We start from the raw sequence: 24632 nt of genomic DNA on the forward strand, positions 1-24632 counted from the left end.
TGCTACTGCTAATCTATCAGGCCAATATACATGTCTCTCTCATGATACCAGTGTTGCCATGTACCTTGCTAACAGGGAGGCAGCTTAGATATACAAAAGGTTACATGCAGGGACCAGTGAAGTCCAGGAGCACTGAAGGCTTTGCAGGCTTGTTCTGTCTGAGCACACTGCTACCATCTGTGTGGATTTTAAAGGCACTTCTCAGAAATAAAAAGGAATCCAGCTGGAAGGCTTTGGCAATGCATTGGGTCAGTGAAAGAGCTGGAGACTTGAGTTTCATCCGTGACCCAGGCCACAGTGCAAATGAGATTTGGCAGGTTCACCCTATGAGAAACAAACCAGTCCTCATTTTGGTATGAAAGGCAGTGTCTGCTCAAGAGAGTTGCTGGCCTAGAACAGAAGGGGTTGCTGCAGGCTGGGATTGAGGTATATTAACCCCCCGCGAAGGTTCCGCACTGGGGTGCGCTGGTTAGCACTCAGAACCTTTGTACGGCTCAAGCCGATACTATACTCCGCATTGCAAGCATTACATCCACTTACAATTTTTCAAAGGTGATTTTTTAAAAAAAAACTCAATAAGACTCCCCTTCTCCAAGAGATGCCTACGCCTTCCTTGCCCATTTGCAGCTATAAACATCTCCAGCTCAGAGCAATAACCAGCAGAATCCTGGAGAGACAGAGTGTGATACAATCATTGAGAACTAAAGACTGAATCACCCAAACCTTGTGGGCACTATCTTCAGAACATGAGGCCGAGGGCTTGCCTAGCAGGGGGAAGCTGACTGGCATAGCTTTTCCATAATAACCCCCACTCTGCCCGGTTCTAAAATAAAAGGGGCTTTATTCCATAATTACTCTGCTTTGTGAATGGAGTAATTATTCCCGAATAAAATCACTTTTATGCTAAAATAATGTGTCCACACAGGGAGCTATTGAGGAATAGCTATTACAGAAGAGTTATTTCAGAATAGCTATGCTGATCAATTTCCCTGGGCAGACAAGCACTAATACTCTATTGCAGGCAATCTCTGCCTTCCAAAAAGGATTGGTTTCTTCCTTTTTTTAAATGGAGTCAGATGTTTCTGCCAAGTAATTACAGCTCTGCTGCCTTATTTAAAATACATTTTTGTTTTTCAAAATTTAGTTTAATCAGGGAAAAGCTCCTGAGATGCATCCACTTGTCTTTTAAGTGTGTCCTAGGAGAGTAACCAGGAGAAATCAAAGCCGGCATTGATATAATAACTCAGGTAGCCAGACTGATAAAATTCAAAGAAAACCTTTTCATGCATATGGTTTTCTTCCTTTTCCTCTTGGAACTCAGTAATATTTTTCATTGATAAATAATATGGATTATACATTAGCCTAGTTTCATCTAAAAACTTTGAAAAAGTTATTTACTTTTTGTCCTGTATGATCCCTTTTTATATAATCTTGACCCACAAAAATCCCTGCTCTCTAATAACAAGGCTGTGTCTGCATTCACAGGAACTCACTGTTACACAATGGACTTCCCCCTTGCGGGGCAGGAAATCCCCTACATGACTGAAGGAATTTTTAGGCTCCAGCACTCTATACAAAATGTCCCCAAAACACTGGGCTATTATTTTTCGTGACTGTTTCTTTTGTTCAATATATTGCAACAAGATTTTTTAAAAAGATGATTTTTTCCCCTTCAGGAAGTTATTTGTACATTGGAAAGCAGTTAAGTACGTAAAAAAAAAATCTATAAAATTAAACTATGGGCTAATCACTCATCCAATTACTCCAGGTCGACATTAGAGTTCTTCAGTTTGCTTTGGCCTGATCCAAAGCCAATGGGAATCTTTCCACTGACTTCAATGGGAGTCTTTCCATAGCCTTCAATGGACTTTTGACCAGGCCCTGTGTCCTCAAAACACAATGGAGGGACAGACAGTAAATTCTGATTAAGGTCTGAGATACCCCTAATTTCCAGAAAAACCTGTTGGTTATTTGATATTTTTTAACCGTTCCTTTTTGCTTTTTTAACTTCAAAAGGTTCAGCGTTAATTCCCTGGCACAGAAATACAAGGCCAGAGGGAACATTTCAGAGTCCCAGTCTTGCATTTGTTGTGCACTGCATACTCCATCTCAGGTCTATGGGAGTTTGGGATGCACAAGAAAACATACCCACCAAATAGATATTCAGCTGCTGAGTTATGCTTTGAAAAACCTGTGGAAGTTCCCAGCAAACCTCTGACTTTTTCAAGTCACTGCAGCCCTTTGACCGTCTCAGACTAGCATACACTCTCGCTGATTTTGATTATGCTGGTGCACTATAGCAAGGGTTTGTTTTTTGTACACACTAAGCAGCTTGGAAAATCTTTTGGTGCTGTCTGAACTGTGGTGTGAATCAAACAGCCATCACGATCGCAAAAGGTACTCAGGAAGTGTTTGTTTCCATTCTAGACTATTGCTGGGGAGATTCTATGCTCGCTTTCATTATGACCCTTGACAACCCAACTCAACAGGTCATGCCAACCAGTGACAATAGGGAATACAACCATCTTCGGTCAGCACAGATTTAGAGGTGTGGAAACTGCTCTTTGGACCTAAAACTGGCAGGACCAGAAGAATAAGGCACCATGTTTTTAATGAGGCCCTACGATAAAGTCAAAGGGAGAGAGAAATGATGGTACAGAACCACTACCATATATTTAAAGAGGCAATAAATACCAGGCATCGCCTCGTTAATTGATAGTGTGGAAACTTCTGTACTTTGTTCCTCGCACGCTACTGGAATGGAATGAGGTTCAGATGCTGTCTAATTATTACCATATGGAATGGCGTGGTTTTGGAGAGTGCAGTGGTAAGGGCGTGGGGGAGGGGAGGAACCACAGATGGGTCCCATTCAACAAAAACCTCGGAGCACCCAAGGATCTGGAGTCTGTGAATGTTTAACTACTGTGGCCTTCAGCAGGAATCTAAAATATAGAGTGTAGATATCAAGGTTGTTGAACTTAGCCCTGAGCTCAATACGCCTAATAGAAAACTTCAGAGAGGAAGGTAGGCCCTGCAGTGAGAGGCACACTAGAAATGACTGAATAAACAGTGAATAGATCTGAGTGTCAGAGTAGCCCTTGGACAATGACCCTGGCAAAGAAGACGGGGCTGCTGTTTTAGGACGAGCGTTTTCATTAAATAAATGAGTGCTTAAAGTTAGGCTCCTAACTCTGTCCTTGGGCATCTAAATAAGTGGGCAGATTTTCCAAAAGTTCCCAGTGACTTCAGTTTATGCCCACTGTGGAGCCACTGATTCCAGTGGCACTGCAGCAGAATTGAAGGTGGCTCTGTGGGTGACATGTCATAGAAACACACCGTGGTGTAACTATTATTATTATGTGGGAAGAAGCAAGTAGTGTACCACTCAGTAAAGCCCGAGGCACCCTCACCAGTACAGGTAGCACTGGCTAGGTTCCGTTGTCCTAAATGGCGCTATTTAAAAGGCTTCCTGAGTCGTCTTTATATGATTCATGATGCCATTCCATTCACATCCGCTTGGTTCAGAGGGATTCTGTACTATGGCACTGGCCACTGCCCTCCAACACCAGTCAAGTCCATCTCTTACTCAGTGTGAAAATACATTTTTCGCATGGAAGCTGTCACTACCTATTGACAAAAGACACAGCCTATTATTCACGGTACTGCTGACTTTTCTAAGGGAGTGATTGTAAAGGGGCAGAGAGAGCACTTACTTTCCCAGTAGACTTGACGCCTTTCCAAATGCAGAAGAAACATATCACCCAGACAAAGAGAAGACACAGTGCCAGATCCCACTTGACAACACCAACATCTTCAATCCCCGTAGACAAGCTCAGTACGTTGCGCCTTAATGCGTGAACGGAAAAGAAGCAAGACAAAGATGCAACAAAGCAGTTAGTCAGGAGTTTTCTTATAAGCTCTGCAAGTTTACACACATTACTTATGGCAAGGACTGGACTGGCTGCACTTTAAAATTGCAATCTTATGAACATGTACTTGCCTAACTCAGCATTACTCATATGAGTAAAAGTTTGCAGGATTAAGCCCTAGGTATGTCTGCTGTCTGTAGGATTCTTCTGACCAACATACTATACAGCATCTTGACCAAGGCTCCTTTTGGAAGCTAATGATCATATAAGTATGTTGCAAGTGTTGAAGTTATTTGCTATAATTGTTCTTCATGGAGATGGAAGCCAGACCTCTACTGCAGTGATTCTCAAAGCCGGTCCGCCGCTTGTTCAGGGAAAGCCCCTGGCGGGCTGGGCCGGCTTGTTTACCCGCTGCGTCCAGAGGTTCGGCCGATCGCGGCTCCCACTGGCCACGGTTTGCCGCTCCTGGCTGCAGGAAGCGGTGGCCAGCACATCTCTCGGCCCGCGCCGCTTCCTGCAGCCCCCACGATTGGCCGAACCTGCAGATGCGGCAGGTAAACAAACCGGCCCGGCCCGCGAGGGGCTTTCCCTGAACAAGCGGTGAACCGGCTGTGAGAATCAGTGCTCTACTGGCATCTCTATCAAAACAGCCTTGAAGCCACAGTGTACTTGTATGTCAATATCACCCATAATGTCTGAAACACACTTATTCAAAAAGGCCACAATACATCAGTGTTTTCTTTTCAGTCTGTTACCGTGACTATCATTATAGGGATCAGAGAGAACAGTGTGTCAAGTTAACACATTAAGGAGTTTGGTTTGCAGTGCAGAGCCTGGATTTGTTACAATTTCTGTTAACCTTTCCATTTATCTTGGCTCAGTGCATGCAACCATTACTGATGAGTGCCAAAGGTAGTCAATGTCATCACAAGTAGGTCCTTGTTTAGTTGACCAAAGATATTTGGTAAACTTTATTTAGTTATTCAACTTAGAAAATAAACACAGATTTCTACTGGGGAGGCAAAAACATGAGCATCAGAATAGCTAGGTTCATAAAAACAACTTTTTATTAACTTCTTTCTTTTGTCAATTTCCATAAGAACAAATATTGAAATAAAACTACTTCCTTTCCTTTCTCTGGCAATGTACACGCTCCAAATGGCATGTTTGTCACTTTCTCTAACATGAACAGGCTGTGTCACACCTTTCCTCATTGCCTGCAATAAAGGACCAAATCCTACTACTTCCTTACTTAGGCAAAACTCTGCTGAAATCACTGGGACAAATCCTGAACTCCTCGTCATGCAAGACTTTTCACTGTAGTCAATGAAAGTTTTGGGTGTATTGGAACTGCAGGACATTGTCCACAGTCTAATTTGTTCAATGAAAGAATGCCGCTGAGTTTTGTTTTTTGCCCAACGATGAAAGTCAGCAGCCATCCTTTACCCACTATCAGGAGTGCAAGGGGCACACCGGGTCAATGTGTCTGCACACGCAGATGAGGTAAACAAGTTTAGGTAACAGATTTTTGTCAAGATAAAAACATTTACAAAACCCTGCAAGGTCATAGCAATCTGATGCACTAAGCTTCACCCCCACCCCCACCCGCGTCTATCAAGCTTTTTTGTTCCCAATGGAAAAAACAATAACAATAAATAAAACCAGTGACCTAAAAGTGCTATACATTTTTGATAATAAAGAGAAACTGACCATTTAGAAGGCCCAAAATGGTTGCCTTTTTTTAATATTAGCTTGCAAATTTGTTACGATAATTTGAGCGTGTGTGTGTGTGTGTGTGTGTGTGTGTTCTCAGAACTAAATGCTTTACATTTTCTAAACATTTTTTGAGTGTATTTGGTGCTGTGGAAAAAGACCAATGGAACTCAATAGAACAGACGCTCCCCAAACAGTGTAGCTACTCAGTAATTAGGAGGAACCCTATGATAACAAACAATTGTATAATTCTGCAGTCCTTGCTCATATGAGTGAGTCCTTACTCACTGGAATCAGCAGCAGCAGGATCAGGCCCGGTGTGTGTATGTGGGAGAAGAAAATGAAGAATTTGCAAGGAGACCAAAGTTCAGTTTCAAGCTCCCATGTTTTTTTTTTTAATAAAGCCCAACTTTCTAAGCTGAAAGGCAGTTTGGAAGAACATGCTAATAAGCAGCCAACATGGCTTGGGGCAAGAAAACACTGAATAGCCTTTTTCCTTTTGGAAACTGGAGATCTGTGAATGTATGTGGCTAAGACTGTATGTGGCATGTTTCATGAACCACTCTTTGTTTTTCTCTTATAGATTCAAAAGCAGATGGCCACCTTACCTAGAATGTGACCCAGGATTCTGGGCTCACATTCTATGGAAGAGAACAACATCTGCTAGGAGCCAGGTAGGTTTCTCTTTTATATAGGACTAGTAAAGTGCACTGTTTGATGTGCTCCCTTGCTGTCTTCAGCCATCCTCCCCTGCAAGGATGAATACCTCAAGGAGCCAGTTCAGTACACACCACTACAGTGTCTGCATTAGGTTATGTCAGGCAACCAAAACCAACATATTTCTGTAGCAGAAGCACATCAGTCTGCATCTGTAACATCTTTATAATTTCATTCCTAGGTGTAGTAAGAACTGTATTGCACAACAGCTTTGGTGATATGGACAAACCTCCATTACTCCCTCCGTTACCAAGCCTGCATGATGTGTTCTGACGTATATATATATATTCAGTGGGACAAATATCAAACATGGATTCTTGGGCTTTTTTTCATAGAGCCAGTATGGACTAATAACACGGAGAATGTAAAAACAGGAGTTGTAAGTGGTTCCAGAATGTGCGCAAAAATAGAATGAGTGGAGTTAAGCAATCCTTGAAGGGTGTCCCATGTCAATTAATCACATGAATGCAGTCAGGACCTTTCATACCAAGAGAGAGGAAGTGCTTTTTAACATAGACTGAGCAATAACAACTAGTACTATAATCAGGTGTACAAGCAATTCACTAAAGGGAATGCTATGAAAGAAGCAATTTCGTAAATCTTATTTGCCGCCAAGGGCACATAAGACTAAGTCGGATTTTGTTTAGTTTTGTTTTGCTTTCCTCAGGGTTACATGCCAGGAACATGTGACAGGCTTTCTTGGATTTGGATGAACAAGGTCTGCTGATTACCAGCCATTTATAAACATTTGGTCAGCATCAGACAATCAGAGCTCTTGTTTAATGGGAGCTGTCCCATAATTCTCACCCCTTTCGCATTACTGCATTTGTAAGACTTTAAAATTCAGATCTTTAAAAGAAAATCTGAAGAAATAAGATCTAAAGCACATGATAGCAAGATGTAAGTCTCCTGAGATAAAGCCAGATTTGCTTAACCCCTTTTACTGCTGCTCAAGTAAGCATGTGATTTGCACAGAATGTTAATTCAGATGATCTGAAATGTCAAGCTCTACTGTATGTCCAGCAGGACAGGGAAGGGGCACATGTCATTCAGCATGAAGAGGCTAATGTATTAGTGAGGCCAATTATATCAGTGTGGTGTCAGCTTTACCACACACTAGTGATGAAGATAACCACATCCGTTTCCCAGATTGAAAAGGGCATTTAGTTTCAGAAACAAAACATTAAATAAGTATTAACTGTACCGCAAAACAGTGTGGATTCCTTCAATCACGGGATAATAGCCTCTTCTCCAAGCACTGTGGCCTTTTTGTATGACTGTTAATGCTTGAGCACTGAGTGGCAAATATAAATGTCCTGTAGGCAACAAGTTTCCTAGCTGACTGGCTCCTAAGGAAAAGGGCTTTATTTTCAGAATCACGTATTGCACGTGCAACTAGCATTTGCACACACTTTGGGGCCACGTGGATGCTAGACTCTGCATGTGTAAAATACATCACTTCCATGTGTTAAGGCTGAAAAAGTGTGTATATGGGGGGGCATGGAGGTGCATAAGGGGAAGCATTGTTGAAGTCCCAATAAAACTCAGGCCCAAAAAGTCCACCAAGACCAGTAAGATTGACAACACAAATTATTGTTAACTGGCCACAGGTTATGTTATTGTGCTTCTTGAGAGAAGTCTGTGTCTACCCTCCTTCATTCAGACATGACTAGGTCATTCTTACAGTTGTGGGTCTGCAGGGTCTCAATGATGGGATATTTAAGATCGAGGGAATAACACAAGCTTTTAAAAATAAAAATGATAAGCGCCAATGATCTTATTCCCAAGGATGAGTGAAGTTTGGCAGGTAGACTAACAAGATGGTATTCCTCTTCCAGGGTAAAACTCTTCCTGGGCATTGGGATCCTCCCAGCCTATTCAGATAGCTGACTAACGCTAGGTCTACACTGGGGGGGAGGGGAGGTCGATTTAAGATACGCAAATTCAGCTACGTAAATAGCATAGCTGAATTCGACGTATCCGAGCCAACTTACCCCGCTGTGAGGACGGCGGCAAATCAACCGTCGCGGCTCCCCTGTCGCCGGCGCTTACTCCTACCTGCGCTGGTGGAGTACGCGCATCGATTCGGGGATCGATTGTCGCATCCTGACAAGATGCGATAATTCAATCCCCGAGAGATCGATTTCTACCCACCAATCCAGGCGGGTAGTGAAGACAAGCCCTAACAGTGGTAGCATTGCCTTTGAAGGCAGAATATCTGGCAGCAGGTATATTTTTACCTGAGAAACCTAGCTGGTTTGTACCATTGCCTTTTATCAAAGGCTTTAGGGAGCTGGGGGCGAATGGAGATTAAAAATAATGTACAGTATAAAGTCTGGCCTGGCCTTAGATATGGTATATTGAAAGTTGCCCATTAACACTTTAACTCTTTAATAGGATACTGAGCTGGATAGCCGTTGGACTGACTCAATACGGCTATTCTTATGTTCTTATGTAAACGTGAGACAGCATAAGCTTAACAGAGCTGAGGAAGATAGAGGTAAGGAGAAGGCAGTGCACAAGATACAGGGAGTCCTTCTTCATGCTTAAATGTGTGCAAGACCTCTTTAGTCTGATTTGTTATCCACATTAGAAGATTGCTTTTTGTCCTGTTCCAGCTGGTCTTTGACTTCTTGATGTGGAATGTCTGTCTAGTAAATCATTTCAACTCCCCATATCTTTAGAGGGACCAGTCCACCACCCAGGAAATCAGAACTGGGAAAGTAACTGTCACGTAGCGCAGAAACTTAGTGCTAATGACACACTGAAAAAATTGGTAATACAGGATGCACTCTGTCAGTTACACCAATCATCTGATGGTCCAAGACCTACTCTACATTACTGGCTCATCTTCAGCTCTTGGGTTACAAGTTTCAGCACAGTTCCTAGGATTCTTTTTCCAAACTTAATACCTGCCAAATATTTGCAGTGTGGATGTCATTTCTGGTGCGGCAACTAGCTTACGTTTATTTATAAAATACAGAAGGGTGTTCAAGTTGATTCAAGGAGTCAAACTGAAATTTAAGTGGCCTGAAGAAGTCAAACTGGGATCAAAGCAAATGCTACACTTAATAATAAACCAGCAGGGCAAGCCAAACAAGTAAATAATCTCTGACTCTGCTCATGGGGGTCTTACATCAAACAGATCTTCTTTGTATTCCCTTTTATTCTGCAAATTTTTGATGCCTGTGCAAATACACTGTTTGCAGAGGTGTCTCTCCATTTAGAAATCAGATTGTGCAAAACAGAATTTATAATGTGAAACGCAGGAGAAACTGTGACAAGAAGCTTAAGCCTGATAAACTCCAGGCATCTGGGAAAAGCAAGATCTTCTTCAAGATTACACAGTAGGCTGGTGCAAGACAAATGATCACAGAAAAGTACAATAACGGGCAGTGTTTAATATCTCTGCCAGTTTTCTTTGCCACGTTAATGGCTGGCATCTTCGCCAGGTTAGAAAGTGATTTGTTATACATGTAGAAAGTGTATTAACAAGGAAGGGAGGGGGAAAGGCAACAACAGCTGTGCTCACAAAACCATAATTAATGGTCTGTCATTGTTTCCATTGTAAACCCCTATTCTCAAGGTACTTGTAAATGAAATGTTCCAAACTGATGTCTGATGCAGAGAATCACAACCCAGAGATGAATGGGTATTTTTCACAATAGAAAACAAAACCAAAATCCTTTCAAACCAAGACAGGTTTTGGGAGACTTGCTGTACTCGATTGGGTCAACCTATGCATTTATATACACTACATATGAATATCTTTTGGCCCAGATACTCAATGGTATTTAGGCATCTAAATTAGGTGCCTAAATACCTTTGCAGATCTGGGCCTTTGTGCCTCCTTTCCCATTCCTACACCCTTCAATGAAAAATAAGAGGTTTAATGTAATATTTAGAAGTTCACTTCTCTCCAGAAGCAAAGAAAATCACAATTAAATGTACCAAGTATCAGAGGGGTAGCAATGTTAGTCTGTATCCACAAAAACAACAAGGAGTCCGGTGGCACCTTAAAGACTAACAGATTTATTAGGGCATAAGCTTTCATGGAAAAAAAACCCACTTCTTCAGACTCCTCATTGTTTTTACAATTTAGGGTACATCTACACTACCCAGCAGGTAGTGATCGATCTATCGGGGACTGATTTATTGCGTCTAGTGTAGACGTGATTCGGGGATTGACTTATCGTGTCTAGTGTAGATGCGATAAATCAATCCCCAATCGCTCTGCCGTCGACTCCTGTACTCCACCACGTTGAGAGGAGGAAGCAGCATTGACAGGGGAGCGGTGGCAGTCGACCCCACGCCGTGAGGACACGAGGTAAATCGACCTAAGATACATCGACTTCAGCTACGCTATTCTTGTAGCTGAAGTTGTGTATCTTAGGTCAATCCCCCCCCAGTGTAGCCCAGGCCTAAATGTACGATTGAAAACCCAGGCTATTCATTATCCATTAACTCTGATCATCGTCCTTTGTTTTTGCAAGGATCTGAGAAGACTGAGCTATCTCCTATGCCATAGGTCAAATTCAATGTATTTAGTGAAATCCATGGCATTGCAGCCCTTACAGTAGGTCTGAATTTACCCTCATGTGTGCAGCAATACCAAAGTACCACAAGAATTAAGACAATACTGTTAGCACAAGCTTTCACTTTCACTTGCTTTTGTGGGTTCAAGTTAGATCCTTAACATTACTTTAAAAGTAGTTTTCTGAGGCAGGATTTTTGTTTTGAGGTTGGGTAAGGCTAAAATCTCAGAAGCTAGAACAGTTGGGTCTTGTTAGTATTTGAATGGGACAACACTAAGGACTGGCCAGGATCTGTGCTGCACGTAGCGTTTGGCATTAAGAAGGTAGAGTGACCAGATAACAAGTGTGAAAAATGGGGATAGGGGTTGGGGGGTAATAGGCGCCTAAATAAGAAAAAGTCCCTAATACTGGGACTGTCCCTATAACATCGGGACATCTGGTCACCCTATAAGAAGGTGACACTATGGCCTTATCTATGCTTGAGTATAGCCCTGATTCAGCACCCTGGCTTGCTGTTGTCTAAGCTTTGGGGTCAGCATCAGTGCACTTTCTCTAATTGCTGGCCACCAATTATTCCATCAGGCTATAGGCAAGGCCTCCAACCTAGATCTATTCATTTTCCCTTACCTAAAATTCCCCATGGAGTTTCAATAGAAGAAGCTATTTGCATTTATGATTTTTGTCCTTTAAATAAAGTGCTCTTAAAAATAATAATGCATGTTCTTACTCCCAAAACTCTGTGACGGGCGATGTGAAGTTCGTAATGTTCAGTGACAACCAGAGTGTTTTGTTCTTCCTGAGAGTGTCTTCCATGCAAGTAGGTGTGTTCCACTTCTGACCACAAAGCGACCAAGGTAGGACGCTCTGAAATGACTGGAACAGATAGTACACTCCCCAAGCCAGGATGACGATGTAGTACACATTCAGAAGGGACACAATCACTATGGAAGCATAACCGATTCCTAATACAAAATAAATAAATAAAACACATACATAATGGTCACTTATCGTTCCAACACTATGAAATCTCAGACATGTAAAGTTATTTTTTAATACTCTGTGGATTTAAATCCTGGTGTAGGATATACCACTATTGGAAACTGAATCCCATTAACCAGCACACACAACTAAAGCATAACCAAGCTACTGTCACTGATTATCACTAGCACCAGTGGTTGCAGTGGTATTAATGAGATCCTTGGGCAGAAGGTTCAGTGTGTGTGCAAAATAAGACGAGTGTTTAAAAATTCCAAAGCAAGCGAAGTGAAAGCCATAGTCTATGCACCCATTTCTCTTTTGCAAAGAAAGTATGCTATTTGTGCTGTTATTGCTAATGAGATCAATGTTTAACTCTGCTATCAATACTTGACAATAAAAAATGTCCCTTGTTTGTTTTTAAACACAGGGTCATGGGCAGATAAGGCCACGTCCTCCACAACTTAAATGGCAATCAAGGAGGTGATGGAATGCAGTTCTGGCAGAATTAAATTCCGAAACTATTCTGTGGGTCTGACTCCTCTCATTGGCATTACTTCTGATTTGTACCTCTGTGTCAGAGGAGAACCAGTCTCTTTATTTAAAGTAAGAAACAAAAGGCCTGCATACAGATCCTTCTTCTGATACCTTTTAACCACTAGTATTTAGAATCTTGAAGAGCTTTCTGAAGCTAACGTTCCATTTAGGAATGGGAGCGATAAAAACTGTTTTCCCAACAAAGACTTACAATAGTTTGTAAAAGTAATTAATTAATTTATTTATTACATTAAATAAATATGTTTATATGAAAGGTGCTTACTGATACACTGTGTCAACACCTGGCAGATCTGCCTTATATTGCACAGCCTTAAGCCATATTGCAATGTGATTCTCCACAGCCAAGAATTTTGTGCTGAGTGTAACCTCCTCTGCCCCCCGCCCCGGCCCACATAGAGTGTACTATCTATTCTACAGTTCAGTCAGAACATTCACTTAGCCATATTATTAGACCCATAAATTTCCTTTTCCAGGGATACCAAGGTGATTTTTATTTAAACCAAGAGCATTCCCTTCTCCCCCCACCCCATGGCCTAGTGAGAGGAGGGGGAGAAAAGAAAGGGGTGTAAATCAGGGTAATTCCACTGACTTCAGTATAACAGTTGAGAATTTGGCCCATTGGATACGATCTTACTTACTTAGGTAGTTCCATTCATTTCAAGGAGTAAGATACCGCTCAGGATCAGTAAGGGTGGCAGAATCAAGGCCTAAATCAATTTAAGGTGCCCATTCCCATTTAAATTTTGAAAAGGAAAGTTGTGCATCTTTACCTTAGGGGGAGAGGGATAGCTCAGTGGTTTGAGCATTGGCATGCTAAACTCAGAGTTGTGAGTTTAATCCTTGAGGGGGTCACTTAGGGATCTGGGGCAAAATCAGTACTTGGTCCTGCTAGTGAAGGCAGGGGGCTGGACTCAACAACCTTTCAGCATCCCTTCCAGCTCTATGAAATAGGTGTATATATCCAGTGTAAAGTATCAGAGGGGTAGCTGTGTTAGTCTGAATCTGTAAAAAGCAACAGAGGGTCCTGTGGCACCTTTAAGACTAACAGAAGTATTGGGAGCACAAACTTTCGTGGGTAAGAACCTCACTTCTTCAGATGCAAGTAATGGCAGAAGTGAGGTTCTTACCCACGAAAGCTTATGCTCACAATACTCCTGTTAGTCTTAAAGGTGCCACAGGACCCTCTTTTGCTATATCCAGTGTAATCACTCATAATTAATGGGGGTTAATTCTAACAGATCAGTTCATTTCCCAGTGTCTCTCTGAAGCCAGTCAATGTGTGGGATGCAGTTAGGGGTTCTAAAGGATTTTGGTAACCTGCTTTTAATTTTATATTCCCATTAAATTTCAGAGTGGCATTAGCACAATTCTTGTGAACGGCATGTGTTTCTTCATTTGTTGGCAAATGCCCTTTAATAATAATATGGAGCAATCAGAGTTGTTTTTCACAGTCGGATCTAATTATTGCAAAAGCTCTATGCCTGAATCTTTCCACAGAAAGCCATTCAAATTCCCACTGTGCATGTAAAAATAACTGTGATGCCAGGGTTTGCATGGCAAAAAGAGTTTGGTTTCCAGTCCAGGATAATATTTGGAAAGGCACTTTCGCAAAAGGATATGAGACTATGGAAAAGCTTCTGATCCCCTAGTATTTCAAGGGAACACTGCCTTCTCCAACGCTCGTCAACACAATGTGAAACGCCGTCTCTTTCTCACAGATTGCACAGCCTCTTGTTGCGAGCCTATTTAGTGCACAACATGCAACTTCTTTCTTATTTATTGGCCCTTCTGTCAGTTAACAAGACGACAGCAACAAAAATTAATACTATGATTTCTCCTTTCTACTCTCAGACGTCTACCTTTCCAGGAACCAATATCATACCGTCAGCTACTACAACAAATAGCAGCTGTGAGGGACATGAAGGGCATATACTTGCCCCGTTTTTGAAGCAATAAACCACATCAAGGGTGTACCTTAGAGACCTGATCCAAAGACCACTGAAATCAATGGGAGTCCCTTTCTAGGATCAGGCCCTAATATCTGAGGATTTAAGTGCAGCTTACGTGGTGTATATGCCTCGTGGTGGCCCTCTGCCCAGGAGTGAACTTCCCCCATAATTTATTCAGTGCTTTAGCAAAGCACTTAAACACATTCACTGTGCTAAGCACCTGAGTAATCCCATCCTTATGTAGCAAGGCAGTTCAATTTATGCATAAACCCCGCAGTAGCAACGTTAGGCACGTGTTTAAGGGCTTTGATGAACCAGGGCCTTGGTGTTGAAAAAATGGGAGTCGAAGGCATTCTGCACTTCGCAGGACTGGTTGCCGAAATGGAATTTACCCATTAATAACACCTTCTGCCATCAGTGAGTCTAGCACAGCTGTTTGGAAAATTTCCAAGTAACATGTCATTACATTCATTAACTGTGTCTTGTGTTGCGATATGGCAGGAAAATAACTAACCAGTGAAAATAGGGCAGATCTTTTCCCAGCATGTAATTCCTCCTTCAGAGGTATATTGTCCTAGCGCCACCTCCAGGAAAAACACAGGAAGACCTCCCCCAAACAGGAAAATGAAATAAGGTATAAGAAATGCACCTGTAGAGAAAACACAATGATGTACAATAAAGATTAAAAGAATTCAAAATGAAGAACAATACACATGCTGCGGTAGATATATGTAACAAGGAAACACATTTGATACCCTTGTGTACACATATAACAATTTTACTTTTCTGGGATTATTGCCCCTGTTCAAAGATTAAAAATAGAATGGTTACAAACCAAAGGGAAAGGACATTTTCATTCCTTTTTAAAGTGAACATCTATAAAGATGATGAGGATTAGATATACTTTCATTTCATTTAAGCGAAAGCAGTATTTTTATGTTAAAACCCAAAAGAAATGTTCAGTTCAAGTCTTGTCTTAGTTGCACCACTATAAATTTGGAGTAGCGCCATTAATTGGAGTCATTCTACATTTACACTGAGAATATTGATCCATATAATTAACGTATATATTTATTTTTAAGTTAAAAGTGAAGTTCAACTGTAATACTAGTAAAATGCAAGGTTGTTGGTTTTTTTCATAACAGAGCTTGGATATTAACTATGAAATAATCAAGCAATTTCTCCTACAGGTTGGGAAAGAGAAAAGAGATTGTTATGGATATTTCAATTTTAAATATGTGGGAGACACGCCGATGCTACAGTATTGGAAGGATGGATGGTTGGACGAATGTATAGCTGAATTAGAAGGAATTAGAGAGAGAGAAAAATACTCACCTCCGCCATTTTTATAGCAGAGATACGGAAACCGCCAGACATTGCCTAAACCAATAAATCCACCAGCCACGGACAGCAGAAAGTCAATCTTACTCGCCCACTTCTCCCGTTGAGGCGGCTTCCCCTCTGCCTCGTCCTCAGGGCGTGTCCCAGGGCTCTTGCCAGGGGAAGGTTTGAGGATGTCCTTGTGGAAATCTTTCAAACACTGCAGCTTCTCCTTTGTTGCCATGTTTCTGGTTTCTAAAGAGAAAAAAGTGGCATGAATTTATTAAACAGACATTACTGGGAGAACTCCAACCATACAAAACTTCTTTAACCAGACTAAGTTCCCTTAAAGGTCACCCATTACTAACGCACACATTTCCTTTACTGACCAGGACACAAATAGGCCTCAAAAAGTACACAGAAGTTTCTACCTTTGCAGGACCTTGTCAGAATATGATGCAAATATTTCCTGTGCTTGATCCAACACTCAGAGGTGAAAGTAAGCCAGTACGGTATGGTAACACAGCCAACATCACTGGCAGGACCGCTGATGGGGGAGGGGGCCAAAAGGGGCAGCTTCCCCGGGGCCCAGCAATTTAAAAGGGCCTGGGGCTCCCGGCAGCGGCTGGAGCCTCTGGCCTTTTAAATCACCGCCAGAGCACCAGGGCTCCCAGCCGCCGCTACCGCTACCATGGGGCTCCGGCGGCGATTTAAAGGGCCTGGTGCTCTGGCAGCAATTTAAAGGGCCTGAGGCTCCCAGCCGCCGCTACTGCTACTGCGCCAGCAGGCAGAGCCCTGGGTCCTTTAAATCGCCCCTGGAGCCAGGGCCAGCTTTAAGCCAATTCACCCGATTCCCCGGAACTGGGCCTCGCTCCAGGGGTCTTTGGCGGCATTTCGGCAGCAGGGGGTCCTTCAGTGCCGCTGAAGCCCCGGACTGCCGCCGGGTATTGGAATCGGGCCCCGTGGATCATAAAGCCGGCCCTGCCTGGAGCCCCGGGCGGCGCGAGCCGGGCAGTGCTGAAGGGCTGGCTGGGGGAGTCTGGCCCCAGCCCCGCTCCTTCCACCCAAGACCCCGCCTTTTCGGGGGCCCAGAGCCACTCCCCACCACCTTGCTCAGGACCCCGGATGCCCTGCGTACCGGGAAGTCACTTAAGTTACTTTCACCCCTGCCAACACTCCACTGACTCAAAGACTTCCACTGACATCACTGGGCACGGGATCAGGCCAGTGAGCACTGAGAGGCTGTGTACATTGGCACTGGAACCTCACTGCTCTAAGAGGGTGTGCTCTGGCAGATTTAGGAGGTGTAAAAGATGTGCAGTCCTTGTGTGCTGACTAACTTCAGGCAGCAGGTGTATAGGGAACGCACGCTGCATCAGTAAGTGATGGGGTTGAGTCGCCACACCCCCGACGGCAGAGGTCATTAACAGGCTGACTGCGGGCCAAATCGGGACTGCCAGATACTTTTGAACGGACTGCAAAATCTTTTTATTGTCCTTATTGTTACTGCTGTGTGAAAAATGTTTCTCTGGAGTCTGGACCTTGACTATACCTTAACCAAGAAATTTGGACCTTGACAAAAAATAATTGACTACCCCACCCTAAGGGATTCTGCTTGCTATGGGGCAGCGTTTCTCAGGTTGCTGCTGCTTACTCTGAATCCCCTTAACTCCTCTCAATGGGCAAGTCCAAATGAAATACATATTGCACGCTGATGTCTTACAGTACTCTCACATTTTTTAAGTAACATCCATTGCTCTTTCCCACTGCCCTAAATACTAGAATCTTGTATCATTTACAGCCTGCCATACTCTGGCTCTCACTAAAGTATTGTGATGGTTTATCCTTAACAAGCTGGAATGGGAAGCCATTTCTCCTAATAAGGCCATAGGATCTGAAAGAGCATCTTCAATTTATTCTATTCACAATGAACCTGCTTTCACTTGGCATCAGTAAAAGCAAATAAACTTTTATATTCCGTTAACTTCTTATATGCACGTATAAAATTACACATTTTCCTAGTGTGATGGTTGGTTAGTTAATTAAAAATCCGAGGGCATGACTGACCCTGATGCAAAACCAAAAGCAAATTCAACCACAGGGGCCAGCTCATTTAATAGTGAGCAAATGATTAATTGCCATGTGAAAATAATAAACCATGACATTATTTTATATATAAGTGCCTTTTTTATCCAGGAGTTCTTAACTAAAACAGTTTAGGAATAACAACTTTTTTTTTTTTTTTTTTTTTTTTTACAGATAGACTATTTGAAATTATGCATTCATCAAAATGTGTTGGCAAGTAAATGGTAAACCCAAATTCAGACATTAGGTCAAATTTCTTCTGCATGCAACTCAAATGACTTCGTCTGACTCAGGCTTGTTACGTTTACACGGTGTTATGATGCTGAAAATAAACATTTTCATCAGACCCAAACAAACCAGCAACTTTATGCCAGGCCACAGCCATTCCTTGCTTGGTACATGTTCTAATGTGTGCACAGTCATAAAAATCCTGCTTCATATTATCCCATTTGCTAGCCGTAAGCCTAGTACTTCCTTGCTGCTTTCTGATCTGTAAACAGATTTAGAAGCTTGGGTTGACATTAGCTCTACGAGAAGTTTTTAATTGGAACATGATTCTGAGATTCGTGCATCAGTGTACCTAGAGAGATGAAAACCTTTCCATACACCGTGTATCTCTGAGCCAGTCAAGCCCCAGCGCCTTAAACATTTGAAAGGCCAGTGTTCTGGTAAGATGTCCCTCTGCAATAACAACTCCCTACTGCTCTGACAGCTAAAAACCCAACCCATTTGTTTTAGCAGTACTTAATCACTAGGGTATTCTCCTGCACTAGGAGAAAGGTCTGTTATTATATACATACTAGTGAACAGGAGGGGGAGCTTGGGGAAGGAGAAAGATAAGATGCTGGATAATCATTAAGGCTAAGATTTAATCATGGGTATTTTTAGTAAAAGTCATGGACAGGTCATGGGCAATAAACAAAAATTCACGGCCCCATGACCTATCCATGACTTGTACTATATACCCGACTAAATCTTGGGTGTTCTGGGGGACTCCAGGGGTGCAGCTGCTGCTCTGGAGGGGGAGCTCTGGAGTGCCCGCTGATGCTACAGTGGGGGGCTCTGAGGCATCTGCTGGTCCTGGGGGGAGGGGGCCTTTGGGGCGCCCGCTGGTGCACCTGCTGGTGCTGGCGGGAGGGGCTCCGGGGTGCCCACTGGTGCTGGGTGGGCGCCTGGGTGCCTGCTGGTGTTCGAAGGGGGAGGGGGCCTCTGGGGTGCCCGCTGGTGCTCGGGGGAGGGGGGGGCAGCCCGAGACCACCGCAGCCGTTGCTGGCAGGGAGCGACCAGGGACCGCCGCCGCTGGCAGGAGGTAGCCCTGCCGCCCGGGACCACAGCTGCTGCTGCTGGGTAGCCCTGGGTTCAGTTGCACCTGCCAGCTGTAGAAGTCATGGAGGTCCTGGAAAGTCATGGAATCCATGACTTCCGTGCCGCCGTGCCAGACTCCCAGCCTTAATAATCATTGACCATTACGGTTTGGTTGGTTGGTTGGTTGGTTGGTGGGTGGGGGTGGGGGGGGGGGGGGGGGGTTGGTACCTTCCTCTGAAGCATCGGAAAGCGGCCACTGTTAGAGACAAGATACCTGACTAAACTGATCAACGATCTGCAATGAGATAATGCTTCTGCTCCTCTATGGAGGTCTTATTTTATTCAATTTTTTAGTGAGTTTGCTAATCCAGTCTAATCTTACTGGCTGTTGTCTTATTTCAACCAAAGTGCAAGCTAATTTCATTTAGAATTTGCAAACCTAACCGATTTTCTGCCTGCTGTGTTCTATAAATTCTATCTATCTATGAGATGGTTGACGGTCCTGTAGTTAGAGTTAATGGCTTACAGGCTAAGTGCTAATTGTTGTCTTTCGGGATTCTAATTTCGTAACACATGGCACTACATTTTCTAAAGGGCATTCTTATTTGGGGTGCTCTACTTGTCCACTCATTTTGGGTGTCTCATTTTTGAAAATGTAAGTCCTGAGTTTTATTTTCTGATCCAAAATAACTTGGAACTTGATGATGGATCTTGGCTCTTCTGCTATCTTGCAGTGACAAACCCTCAACTCCACACTCAGTTTTTAGTCCATCAGTAGGAATGTGAGTGAAGACAGCAGGATTTGAAACTAATTATAAGGCCTTTATAGCATTTAACCAGCTGCACAGTGAGGCACAGTACATTGCTTACCTGGATCTTTTTATTTCCCTCATTGTAACATTTCATTTTTTGCTAAGAATCTATTCATCTATTGTTGGCAAGGTCTCTACTCTATTGTCCATTGAGATACAGTGTCTGTTTATGGCTAGGAGGCATGTATTGTCCATCAGTGCCACTGGAATTAACACTAAGCTGCCACTTGTGACTACAATTCTAGCCCACGTCATATGTTACCTTCAGGGACTGTGGGAGTTTATCCCATTAGCTGCCAACTACTGGTGGCTACACAGCCACTCCCAGTTACAGGAAGTGCCTACAGAGTCTGTAAGGGAGGGGCAGAGGTCGTTCTATTTGGCAAGGAAAAGTCAAGAAAGCTGAGTTTGTTTAGTGAAAGGCATTGTCTGTATCATTAATGGGGTTGGAGTTTCATTTCCTTCAGTTATGTTCCACTGGGTGAGGTTCTTAAGGGATAACAATCAAATAGCCTGATGGAGATGCTGAAACAATACTTGCTCACTGCTCAGGTCAGAACAAGAGAATGATAGATTATGTTTTACGGAATCACTTAGTGGGGCACTTTCTGAGATCCAAGTCCCTCTAATTCCCCCAAGGAAAAAACTGTAAGAAACTACTTTTAAAAGCGTGGAGTCCATCATGAGTAATCCAACTCCGAGGCACATGTCTACCTTCCAGGAGACACATGTCTGCCTTCCAGAGCAGCTCCCTCTATGAAGCCTTGGCTATCTCCAGGAAGACTTGGCTTGATCTGCTAAAGTTAAGATGGATAAACAATGAACAGCAGCCAAGCCAGCAGCCAAATATGTAGAACCTCACTGGAGAAAAGGGGGAAAAATCCATCTTTTGCTGGGCTAATTCTGTTCTCATTTACACTGGTGTGAACTCAATTAACTCCACTGAAGCCAATGTAGTTAATCTGGATTTATGCTGGTATAATGTAGGAGAATATAATACAGTAGCTAAATGTGGCCCTTTGCATTTTTCTCTCTTTGGCTCTCAGCATAATCATTACATGCTCCACACACTCTATATAATTGGCATAATAGCTCCTTTTTTTTCTCTGCAGCACAACTCCAGTCTCCACATACATCAGCCCCACTCCCACCTGTCAGCCAGGTGCATGAAATGCGTTACTCAGAATATCTCACTGTCTGATTAACACAGATTCAGTTGCTGCTCTCCCACTGGTTAGTTATTGGACCTCAGCGGAGAACTCCAAAAGCGATCAGCCTTAGGCAGAGAATGCCCACAGCTAATGCCAGGTAGCTCTACACAGTACATCATCTCTGGTGTAGTTACATAACTGCTACGAATAATGATTCACTCTCCCACCTCTCATAAAGGAAAACAATACAAAATAGCAGGGGTTCTCAACCTATTTCTTTCTGTGCCCCTCCCCATCCCCTCACACACACACACACACACACACATGCTATAAAAACTCCAGGGCCCACCTATGCCACAACAACTGTTTTTCTGCATATAAAAGCCAGGGCCGGCATTAGGCGGTAGCAATCAGGGCAATTGCCGGGGGGCCCACGCTACAGCAGGCCCTGCAAATCTCAGGCTTCTGTGTCAGCCCCGGGTGGCAGGGCTCGGGGCACCTGGCTTCAGCCCCATACGGCAGGAATTCATCTTTCTGGCCTGGCCACAGCAAGTCTAATGCTGGCCCAGCTTGGCAGACCCCCTGAAACCAGCTCACAGCCCCACAGTGGGCCCCACATTCCTGGTTGAGAACCACTGCAATATAGCACCTTTCAGTAGGAGTTAAAGTCAAATTCATCCTTGGTTTATCTCCACTGAAGTCAAGTGATCTTTAAGGGCCAAATCTGCAAAAGCATGTGCACCCAGTTCAGGTGTGCGAATAGCCTGATGCATTTGTGCAAATCAAAGCTGTGCATGCCACAATACACAGACAGTTTTGCATGTGTGCCTTTGAAGATTATAGACAAACAAACATGTACCCCTTTGGTTCTGATCTCTAGAGTTTTATTTAAGTTCCTTCAAAATCCTAAGAAACCCAGTTAGGAAAGAACGTTAAAAAACCTAGGCCCAAAAATACTCTGTAGAAACTCATTTTAAACAGAAGCTACAGTACATACAGGTAGCTTAGTAACTTCAGGAGTGTAGATGATTGATAGATTATAGCCATCTTGAAAACTACCTCACAAACTGCACACTGGCTAAGTCCTCTCTTAGCAGACTCAAAGAAAGGTGACATTGCAAAGGAGCAATATAATGGCATAGGTGCAAAACTGGGTCCCAGGATGATCTCAGTTCTAATCCTGGCACTGTCAATAACTTACTCTGCTGCCTTGGCCAAGTCATTTGTTTTCCATTCCTTTATGTTAAAATCTGAGAACGCTACTTCCTTTTCTCACCAGGATATTAGAAGGATTAGATCATTAATATTTGTGAAGTGCTCTGTAGATACTAAGGATTGTTATTGGGCAAAGTCCTGAAGACTTTACTCAGTTTTTACTCATGGAAACCTTCTGCCGAAATCAATCTAAGTTTTGTCCAATATAGGCTGAATAAAAAGCAAACAGGAGTGAGATCTGACTCTGCCAGTTTCCTATTTGAATATGGACTGAGAAATTGCTTTGGGCCCCTTGTTTAGGCTTCTCTACAGCCTGCTATTCCCCACCACCAAGTGAAGTCAGAAGAGAAGTTGATCCACACTCAAAGCTCCCATGGACTTCAATGGGAACTGTGCCTGAAGAATGACTGCAGAGTCTGGCCCATGGTTTTTACTGAGGGTTGGAATATTCTCTGCAGGCTGATTTTGTTGCTGTTTTGGAGGCTTCCCTAATGAGAAATTCCTTCAGATTGTGTTTTCTGTGTTTGTTAATGTTTCTTCCTACCAGACATACCTGTTCAAAGCCTTCTGTTTATCACGTTACAATTCATCTTATACTCCTACTTAAGCAGATTGCCCTTTGCCAGTTTAGGCTTTATCGTAGCTCCTATTTGATCTCTGTACATTTGTGAAACAAGCAAAATTTCCATCTCCATTTCATATTTTCACAAAATCAGCTATCTCTAGACTGCAAGCATGCTTGTGCCACCTTTAATTTTCATATCATTATATTCATGAGTATTTCAATATTAATAGCATTGTGATTCCCAGCTCATAGCAGTTCACAACTCCTGCTGCACCTGAGGGCAACGGGGAAAAACTCTGATTTCTATAAGAGCAGAATCAGGCCACAAATAAAATCTTTGTTACATTTGGCTCATTTCCTAGGAGCTCAGAACTCTAAACCATGCAACTTTTGAAGTCTGTCACTTTCCCGCCTTAGAAAATCAGAGTGGTTAGCCTACTCAATAGATGAGTAAAACATATAACTCCAGATAAAAGTTCTGGCTTTTTTACAGGTCTTTCTTATCTGAGGGGGAGAAATACTGATCACTTCTTTACCTGGCTACCGTGGAGGCCTGTACCAATATCCACAGAATGCCTGACTCCATTTACTGTCCTTAACGCCTATCCCAACTCTTTTGCTTCATCAGACAAAACACGCCCCCTATTCTCTGAAAAATACCAACCCTCCATTTAACTTATTGCCTCTCTAATATTCTTCAAAGATTCTCTATAAAGTTCCCTTATCATCTCCCTCACTTTCTGCTCTTTGTCGTTTATGTCCTTTTTCAATCTTCTTTTCTTAATTTCTTTTCTCTGTGTGTGTGTCTATTTATTCATCTATCCATCCTCCCTTTCTTTTCTTTCTTCTCCCTCACTCTACTCCCTCCCATTTCAAAATCATCTCCTCTCGCTTCTCTTTTTGCCTGTTTCTTTCACTGTTATACTCCTTTTCTCTTCCTTCGAAGGCTGACATCTGGAAAAGTTGCTACAGAAAATTCCGGGAGCAACAGATATTCCTTTATTTAGCTGGAGTATGTTACAAAAGGAAAGCCCTGGGCTTGTTGCAATTTCTTTTTAATCAATTGTATCCTGGACAAAAGGCATCTATTTTTTTCCAGCTGTCTTTTCTATGTGGCGCTTGTGTTCATATTCGTCAAGTGCTGTAAATGGGCACTGTGTCTCAGCTCAGAGTTATTATGAAACACTAGCTGGAATAGAAAACCTGCAACCATATAATACTCTGAATTTTCATTCTGTTATACTTCTTTATTTGACCCAATAAATCGATCACCACTAAACCCCAGATTACAGTAGGGGAAAATAAAAAACCCACTGCCCTTTGTATCTTGGCCTTGGCCTCTGTAATTGGAGGATAAAGGTGGGGAAGGAGACTTAAAGCTACTCTGTGTTTACAAAGAGAATACAATTGATTGGATTTTAATGCAGTGTTGTTCTGCTCAATGCAGATCATGAAGCCTAAAGAAACAAAATACTCTGTAGTCAGAGGTCACCTTTTTTATATGGGACTTGGGGAAAGGGAGGAAGGTATTTTGATACCACTGACTGAGGGGAGTGAGAGCTCTGTAGCGTTTCCCATGTGGGCAGATGAGGGGAAAGCTGGAAACCAATCCAGTTCCTATTGAAGTCAATACAAAACTCCCATTTATTTCAGTGGGAGAAGTATTAGGCCCCCTAGACCCTAGGGCTGGAAAAAAAAGGTCCACGTGAAACTACTGCAAGGATGGAGAAGGAGTCTTGCACCAAGAGGCCTGTTCAGTTGAACCCTGGCCACTAGCACAGGCACTGGGGAGCAGTATTGGATATGACATACAGCCAGCATGCACTTTGTGTTCTGTGTGCTGTAGTTTTTGATTCAACCACT

At 42.9% G+C, this 24632-nt stretch overlaps 1 protein-coding gene across 4 annotated transcripts in view; it reads right to left on the reverse strand.

Annotated features, from left to right (window-relative positions):
• The window catches only part of SLC6A6 (solute carrier family 6 member 6), a 76921-nt gene that overhangs the window by 27355 nt on the left and 24934 nt on the right, over window positions 1–24632 (reverse strand). For all 4 annotated transcript variants that reach the window (XM_034775230.1, XM_034775228.1, XM_034775227.1 and 1 more), the window contains 4 exons: window positions 15652–15891; window positions 14831–14965; window positions 11562–11796; window positions 3714–3846 (listed from right to left, as the gene is read on the reverse strand). In XM_034775230.1, coding sequence (XP_034631121.1) covers window positions 3714–3846; window positions 11562–11796; window positions 14831–14965; window positions 15652–15880 — 732 coding nt within the window. In that variant the 5' untranslated portion in view covers window positions 15881–15891. The remainder of the gene's footprint in view (window positions 1–3713; window positions 3847–11561; window positions 11797–14830; window positions 14966–15651; window positions 15892–24632) is intronic.

Source organism: Trachemys scripta, chromosome 7 (assembly GCF_013100865.1).
Source record: "Trachemys scripta elegans isolate TJP31775 chromosome 7, CAS_Tse_1.0, whole genome shotgun sequence".
Classification (NCBI taxonomy): domain Eukaryota; kingdom Metazoa; phylum Chordata; order Testudines; family Emydidae; genus Trachemys; species Trachemys scripta.